This window comes from Perca fluviatilis, chromosome 2 (genome assembly GCF_010015445.1).
Source record: "Perca fluviatilis chromosome 2, GENO_Pfluv_1.0, whole genome shotgun sequence".
In the NCBI taxonomy this organism is placed as follows: domain Eukaryota; kingdom Metazoa; phylum Chordata; class Actinopteri; order Perciformes; family Percidae; genus Perca; species Perca fluviatilis.
Genome location: NC_053113.1, coordinates 13,040,908 through 13,049,927, shown reverse-complemented (window position 1 = coordinate 13,049,927; position 9,020 = coordinate 13,040,908). Strand labels below are relative to the sequence as shown.

The 9,020-nt window shown below is 39.8% G+C and overlaps 1 protein-coding gene across 1 annotated transcript in view; it reads right to left on the bottom strand.

The window, feature by feature from the left end:
* LOC120551276 (mitogen-activated protein kinase kinase kinase kinase 5-like) overlaps positions 1-8,740 on the bottom strand; it is a 46,185-nt gene extending 37,445 nt beyond the window's left edge. The window contains exon 1 of the mRNA XM_039788564.1: positions 8,358-8,740. Coding sequence (XP_039644498.1) covers positions 8,358-8,477 — 120 coding nt within the window. The 5' untranslated portion in view covers positions 8,478-8,740. The remainder of the gene's footprint in view (positions 1-8,357) is intronic.
* Between the last annotated feature and the right edge of the window lie 280 nt (positions 8,741-9,020).

The window sequence follows — 9,020 nt, the reverse complement described above, 5'->3', positions numbered from 1 at the left end:
TGGGTCAAGAACTAGTGCGCGAAATAAGATCTGAGTCGAAATAGGTACAACTGAAAAGACTTTGTCGATCACGTCAGAAAAGTGACTAAAGAGTGATGCTCGAGTCCTCTGAACGTGATCATATGTGAATGGAAGACACTCAGAGGAAACCCACCAGATCATATCTCTGCAGACACTGCTACTTGTGTTTACACTGCCGTTCAAAAGTTTGGAATCAGCTGATGTTCTTATTCTTTCCTTCAATAATAACTACCGGTATTTTAACAGATAAAAAAAACATTATAATTCAGACAAGCAAATGTTTTATTTACATGTGAAATAGTTTGTGCCCCAAAAGAAGAAAAATGAAATGATTCAAACTTGCAACGGTGCAACTGGGCTCTATATATTGAGTTGTTGTGGTTTTTTTGGGGCCCTTTGCTGTCTGCTCAGTGGTTAGATTGAAGAGGTTTAAACTAGAGCTGCACAATTAATTGTGCAATTTTGGCCTACGAATCCTATCCTACAGACTAGAGAAAAAAATCCAATTGTTTGGTACAGTCATCAGATCCTCGCACAAATCACACAATCATTTTAATTTGAATATTTTTCAATGAGAATGATCCAAAAGTGATCATTCCCTCCGAAATCGTGAATCATATCGCAATTTAATATCAATCAAATAATTTAAATTTCATATTGTCCTCATATGGTGCAGCCCTAGTTTAAACTGTGATTTATCAGCCCACAGTATGTTCAGCTGATGTTCCAACAGTGCTAACCCTAGACTAACCTGTTTTTATCGTGAAGTTTGAAGATGATCTGCTAAATGTTAATTCCGGCTTGTTATGGGCTGCATCATTGTGCACCAGCCACTGAAACAGGAAGCTGTTCCTATTTTTTAACTCTGCACACATGTTGATGCTAATCTTTTACCACTTCTTTTACCAATGACTGCTGACATACAGTATTCCCTTCTCTTTGTAAGGGTATTCATATTGTTAAACGCTTGGCTGAATATGATAAACCTGTTCTGTTCTTTGCTGTGGTGGTGTTGTTGTTGTCTAACAGGTAAAGCCAGCACACCGGTGGACAGTTAGAGAAAGGAAGTGTGTGCTGTGTGCCTCGGCAGGTAGAAATGTTGCCTGGGTGCATGCCACCAAGTCTGCAATGCTGATGATTCTTCTTTCACACAGTCAATTTAACGTTTAGTGATCTACTTGATATGGGCAATTCATACTGTTTCTCTTTTTTTTCCTGTAATATACAATTTATATATATATATATGTGTTGCTGACTGAAATGACACACTAATATTATTTTTTAATTAATGAAAGTTTGGACATCTGCTGATCTAGACTAAGACTGAACGATTTGGGGGGGGGGCAGATATTGCGATTACAATTCGATTTGCGATTTTTTCTTAAAAGTTTAGCTATTAAATTTGGTTCAATACTCACTGTGTAACAAATAAAACATGTGATGGAGCATTATGACATGAGACACCATCAAACTGCTCTATATTCTTATGCAAGGATGAGAACATGGATACGAATTGCCAGCGAGAAGCCTCTGATTCAACCTGAGTAGTTATCTCGAGCAGTGAAAATCACCGTAAATCAAATCTCACGGGTTAGGATGAACCAAACACGAGAGCACAGAGTCCGCAGACGACAGCAAAAATGCAGCCAGTTGTACTATGCAAATCTGACTCGTGCAGTGCAGTCACCACGTCCACATCCTTCTCTCTGACTGTCCTCATGTCAATGTCCACTCCTCTAACTGTGTGTGAACACTTGTTTTACGATTATGTTGCTTTTTCCTCACGTTATGCTTGCTTTTTATTTTGCGTTTTTGTCGCTTATTTCAAAGTTTTTGGCACTTTGAAACACCAGTATATTCACCACTAGACCTATTTATTTGCACTAGTTTTACACTTATTTTTTTGGAATTCATGGTCAATAAACCTCATTTATATGAAATTTTCTAATGGTTAAGATCAGAGGAATGAAGGTAATGGATAATCACAATCATAAGAATAGATAAGAATAAGAATCTGTCAAAGTTGAGTCAGGATAATGCTATAAAATTGAATACCCAAAATTCTATGAAAATAGAGATCTGATCCTTAATTTCCTTTGTGAAGAGCATCTTATGGAACCATCCATGTTATTTTGGGGCAATTTTGTTAAAAGAAACCCACATTTTTTAATACAGAAACTTTGAAAATGGGTCAAATTTGATCCGAGGACCCAGGACGGTTAAGGCTAAAAAGCTTCCTCCTGCTGCTGCACCATTATACACAGACATTCTGTCACCTCCATCAGTGGGGGAAGTATTCAGATCCTTTACTTCAGTAAAAGTACCAATATCACACTGTGAAAATACCCCACTACAAGTAAAAGTCATGCATTCAAAACCTTACTTAATTATTAAGTATTATCAGAAAATGTACTCAAAGTAAAAGTACTCATTTTGCAGTAAAATGTTCACCGTCACTGTTTTATTATTATTATATCTGATGTTTCTGGATTAATATTCCTGCTGCATTAATGTGTATGTTGCATTTTATGGCTGTAGATGTGGTTGTGCTCATTTATATGCTGTTGGGTAGTTTAATCTACAGCAGTGCATCATATTCTATAAGATCATCATGTGTTTGTAGCGTCGATGTCCTGTGAGAACCACGTATCTCTAAAAAGGTTTTAAACTTTTCATGGTGTCAGAAAAACTGCCCTGTTTTCAGCTTTGTGACGACGCATTTTACCAGCTGATCCGAGAGGCTTTTATTAGATTAAGAAGGAGGAGACACGTCATCCTTCAGTTTATCACAAACATTCAACATCAACACATCTGGAGATACATGGTTTTCACTGAACAGGAAGGGGATGAAAAACTGTCATCTGAAAAGTAGTCTATATCCTTGATGTTCCACTTCCGGGATTGCTCCGTTGCTTCCGCCGGATTTCACTCATTTAGGCTTTTAGATGTCCGCTGCCTTGGGCTTCCGTTTGTGTTGGCGTTCTAACCTCCGGAGGATTTCTGAGGACTATGGTTAACTGCTCCTCAGATCTCTGCAGGGTAAATCCAGACAGCTAGCTAGACTATCTGTCCAATCTGAGTTCTCTGTTGCACGACTAAAACTACTTTTGAACGTACACACGTTCCACCAAAACAAGTTCCTTCCCGAGGCTATTTTGCAGAGTCACCGCTGTGATCGGTTTAAAGAAATGCCAATAAACCAGAGCACGTTTTTCTCCCATCCCGGAATGCTGTGTGGACTAGCCAGACCTTCCTCCTCAGTGCTGTGGAGGAAGGTCTGGCAAAGCGAAACTATGTGAAAAGTAACTAAAGCTGATAGACAAATGTAGTGGAATAGAAAGTTCATGATTTACCTCTGAGATGTAGTGGAGTACAAGTATAAAGTAGCACAAAATAGAAAAACTCAAGTAAAGTACATGCTCATGGTGCATAAGTGCTGCATTTGCAGACTGAACTCGCTATACTGTCATTGTGGCAACATTGAGTGCACATGCATGTTTGATTATATCTATACGTGTGTGTGTGTGTGTGTGTGTGTGTGTGTGTGTGTGTGTGTGTGTGTGTGTGCGCGTCCATGTGTTGAGAATGAGTAACTATGCAAATGTCCCTCTCTGTAAAACAGAACAAATCAACTGACCTGTTTAGAGGAAGTGTGCTCCCTCTACAGCTAACCTGCTTTGCATCAGTAACATTTACGGCACTTCATTGTTGAACAGTTTAAGCACAGGAGAGATTAGTTTATGGTACATGCCTCCGTAAAGCCTGATATTCAAAATATCATGTCATAATATCCACAGATGCGCTGCAAACAAGCCGCTCAAAAGTAAATTACAAGCTCAAACTAAAGCCCAAATCTACTATGACATTATTCTTAATAATATTGAAATCCAGCTCAAGCCCTTTTGAATTTGGAAAATGGAACACTTAATAAATACCTCAGTTCAGTCTGGAGAGTTAAAGCACTGAATCAAAGCAACTTTCTAGAGAATAAATCAAACATTTCTAACCCAAATTATCATAAATAAATACCAACCAGTCTAAGAGTCTGACGCCTAAACACCTGAATGAGAGTATTGGCAAATGAATGAGACTAAATTCCGTCAGCCATGTTAGCATGTTAACATTAGTAGTATTATTAGTATGTTAGCATGCTATTAGCATTAGCTAGGGATGGTGGGAATTTAAACATTAGTTTTGTAGGTATTCTATTATAAACTGTCATAGACATAGGGACATTAAATGTCAGTACCGAGTTTTACCAGTATCATGTATATGGACTATATCATAAATAAACATCAGAGTAAACAGAGCAAAAGGTGAAGATGTTTCTTAACTTCCATGTTTTGAAAACAAGATGGTGCATCCCAAGGGTGAAGTGAGCGTGCCTTTTTGTGTCTTTACACACCAGAAACGTGTCTGACGCGGCGCTGCTGCTGCTAGCCTTGTCTGGACACATGGATGTTTCCCATTGATAAAATGAAATACCATGTTAAACATAAATATATACTGATTTGATTACAGCAAAGACAACGTCGGCAGTATTAAGGGCAAAATAGGCTACAGACTATTTTGTTCTGTATCGACAGGTGCAATATTTGAAAATCTATTTGTTTTTTATTTATTTATATTATATTATTATATTTATATCTACATTTATATCAAAACCTAGAGACTTTCAAACATCAACATGTCATTTATTAATATGTATTCATGTCAAAATGACATATACACATCTTTTCATCATAGTCTATTTTGCCTGGAAACCATTCCAACATGCTTGCTTGTCGGGTGAAAAATAGGCGTCGGTTCTATTTCTAGCATGCAAGCGTTTTCGGTGCGGCTCGAGCCGCGCCTGAGACGTGCGTGTCACGCCGGCAGTGTGTAAGCTCTAACCTGTTAACATGGGAGCCGAAATATGAACGGACACACCACGCAGCTGACACGCTCACGCGGCGTAGCCAGTGCGTAGGTAGCATGCAGCTAAAGACTCAGCATGAAATGTTAGCTTACCGGTAGCCTGCAGCTACACTTTTCCAGACAGCACAGAGAAACAACAGAACTGGAAACCGGCTTACTTGCAGTTTAGTGTCCCAAATTATTTTCCAAAAACTGAGGGTCTTATGTGAGACAGGTTAGGGTTAAGGTTAGGGTTAGGGTAGCACAGGTGGTTTTGCTTGTTCATAATTAATTAAGGATACTGTATGGGGAATTTGGGACACTAAACTGCACGTATACCATTTCTGTTGAATGTATATTTTCATTGTAGATGCAGCATCAAAGCAACAACACGTCCAAGCTGCTGCTCATTCAACATCCAGACACAGAAGCTCAAAGTCAACATCTTTTAAATCTTCAATTTGCTCCATCATATTTTGCTAGTTATTAAAAGTTTTAAATTGCAATTAAAAGTCTATTTTTCAATTAATACCGTGACACACAAAAACCCCAGCTGTGCTCAACATAAAAGAAGAAACATTTACTAAAATACAAATAAATCAAATCACATGAAAAGGGAAAACGTAAGAAAGAGCATTGAGACACCCAATCAGGGTCAATGGTCAAGTTACATTTCATCTTAGCACACCTGCAAAGAAAACTCCCGCCGTACACTGTCTTAACTTGCGAAAAATATACATAGTTTTTTTTTTTTGGCAATTTTGACCCTACGACGCACCTGTCTCATGTTGTAGTAAAGTATTTTTCTGTACTTTCTTAGCACAGCTCAAAGTTTTTGACTCCTTATTGAAGCTGAATCATCCTATAGAAAGTCTATGGCTTTCAAATAATGTGTTTAACTTTTGTTTAGAACTTGAGGTCCTAAAATAGTTTTTAAACAAGTGAAAATATGAAATCCGCACCTGAAGAGACGACCAACAAGACACTGACGTAGTTTGACTACAGCCCAGAGTTTAGACTGACTTCTCCTGTTTCAGTTGGAGTAAAATTGTCAAAAGAAGTAGAATACTTTCACTTTGTGTAAAACCACTTCCTCCAGCAGGGCCCGAGCCTGCACTCGAGTTGTGATTGCAATCAACCAATGAAACTGAAATCAATCACACCTATATTTCCTTTCAAAGACATTTCCAGTGAGAAGGACACAATCTATTCAACCCCGAGGAACTGAACACCTAATCATATAGTAACTATGTACATTTACTAGTACGGTACTCACAGTAAGTGCAATTGTGAGTTACTTGTAAGCCGAAAATCCGCATAGGGAGGTTGGTTGGGGTGGTGGGTGGGTCAAACAACACAGGACGTTCACCCAGGAGACCCGGGATCTTGTCCTGCGTGTCACGTTTCCTAAACCCAACCGTCCCGTTCTTCGTTGACCAAACCCAACCGTCCCGTTCTTCTTTCCCTAAACCCAACCGTCACGTTCTTGTCCCGTGTGTCATGGAAACGTAAGCCCACCCACAACCTTTTCCTTAACCTAACTGCGTCAAAAGTGAAGCCAATAGACTTTTAGCGTCAATAACAACGCCAAATGCACCTGGCCGAGTGTATTTTAGGCGATGGGAGTGAGAATGTGCTGTTCCATTTTATGCTACTTTCTACTTCTACTCCACTACATCTCAGAGAGATTTATTGTACTTTTGACACCACTACATTTGCCTGCTAACTTTAGTTTCTTTCCAGATTCAGATTATTAATACAAAATATAAATCCACTAATAAATGATGAGGTATTTTTGCAAGTTAAGCCAGTGGTTCCTAAACTTTGACATGTCAAGGACCCCTAAACTGACACAAATTAGACAACAGACCCCCATTTGATAAGATTTCGTCCCAGGGTCTCCCATCTGATAGGATTTTCAAAATCTCTAGGCCCCTATCTTGAACCCGGCGCAGCGCAGCACAAAGGGTTTGGGTTAGGGTTAGTTTAAAACTGACGCAGTTGTCAATTTCCGCTTGCTGGTCCTACAGGGAGGTGTGTTCAAGTGAGTTCTTGGCGTATTTCTAGCTTGAGGCTGTGGGAAGTGATAGCGCCATTGACCAACAAAAACCTGGTCTAAAGTCAGCATTTCATTGTTATTGCCTAGTGCTCGTGCCATTTATGATCTGCTCGCACGCTTTCATTTCATGCACGAGCAGATCAGTTCCTGTACTTTCCTGCTTCGCAAATCCGCCATCATTTTAGCAATGCACCAAGGTCCAAATGCGCCTGGCTTTTAAAGTGAATGGGAGATGACACTCTGATTGGTTTATTGCATGTTACGCCCAAAACACACCTATGAATTAATAAAGACTAAGTACAACCCTTTTGAACCATGCGCCTGGCGCACAGACCCTTTTTTCTGCCGTCAAACTAGCAAAAGTGCGCGGCCGGGTTGGTTCACTGGTAGAGCAGGCGCACATATAATGAAAAGTTCATGCCTCAACGCAGAAGGTCCAGGGTTCGAATCCGACCTATGACGATTTCCTGCATGTCTTCCCCCTCTCTCTCCCCTTTCTCACCTAGCTGTCCGGTCAAATTAAAGGTGGAAAAGCCACCAAAAAAAATCTTAAAAAAGTAAAACTAGCATGTGTTACACATTCGTACACGCCCTAAACGCACCTGCGCCAGGCGCTTCACGCCTTGCGCTTAGATCGTTAAAATAGGGCCCAAAATGTTTCATCACAGAAAGTATATGAAACCCATGATCAAAACAGTCATACATTCTGTCATTGTGTAACTTACAGATGGAATTATGATGAAAAAGTGTTTCCTCTTTTTGCTGGGAACCCCCTAGAACCCCCTCAAGGACCCACTTTGGGAACCTCTAGGCTGTTCCAAGCAGTATAGTAAAGTAATAAACACATTAATGCTTTATAATATGATATTATTATATACATTATTATAAAAATGGGCCATTCTGCATAATGAGCACTTATTATAACTTTAAGGATATTTTGATGCTAGGACTTTTGTACTTTTGCTAAAGCAAGATTTAGAAGACAGGACGTTTACTTGTAACAGAGTATTTCTACACTGTAGTAATGTTACTTTTACTTGGGTTAAAAACATGAATACTTCTTCCACCACTGGTACAGTGTGCAGTTTTAGGGATACAGAAAACTGAACCAAAGTAGGCGGAAGTAAGACACGCTTGACTTGAGACGCCAGCAGTCAGTGTGACAAACATCCCCCTTCATACTAACGAATTTACTCAGCCATACATTTCTATTTGATCTTAAAATAAAACACAGTCTTGTCTTTCAGACTCTTTCAAGGAGCCCTTCTTCCTCATAAGTTTAAATTCCTTTCTGGTTTGAAGTGAAACTCTGATCAGTGGCAGCAGCAGTACTACCACCACATTAGTAAAAAAAGTAAAAGTAGCAGCTGAAGGCTCTGACCTTAAAAACTTCTCCGTAGGTTCCTCCTCCGACTCTCAGCAGGAGCTCAAAATCATCCTGAGGGTTCCTGGTGGAGATATCCAGAGCTGCCCTGTGATGGGAATCCATGTTGATGCTCATGTTGCTAATATTCCTCTTCAGGCATGTCACACACACACACAGACACAGACACACTCTCTCTCTCTCTCTCTCCCTCACATACTCTCACACACACTCAGCACATCTACAGGCAACAAAACGGATAAACTCCCAGAAGAAGTGAGTTGCTGAGAAAAGGGACTTTGCCTGTCGTGTGTCGTTCAGCTGCCGTCATACACACACACACACACACATTCACACCTTCCTGTTTCTGTTTCTCAGCCTGTTATCGATCCTCCCTACCTCTGTCACTCCCTCCCTCTCACACCTTCCTCTCTTCTCTCTCAATTTTTTTTTTCTCAGCTCATTTACATAATCCAATTTTGCTTCCTGTTGGGTGTGTGCATGAGTGAAAGACAGACTTTTATGTGAGTGTGTTACAGATTTGTCTGTGTGTGTGTGTGTGTGTGTGTGTGTGTGTGTGTGTGTGTGTGTGTGTGTGTTTGTGTTTGTTTTAATAGTGTTCGTGTTCTTCTGTTTCTGTGCTTGTAGGGACCAACATTAAACACATTTCAAGATTAAGAA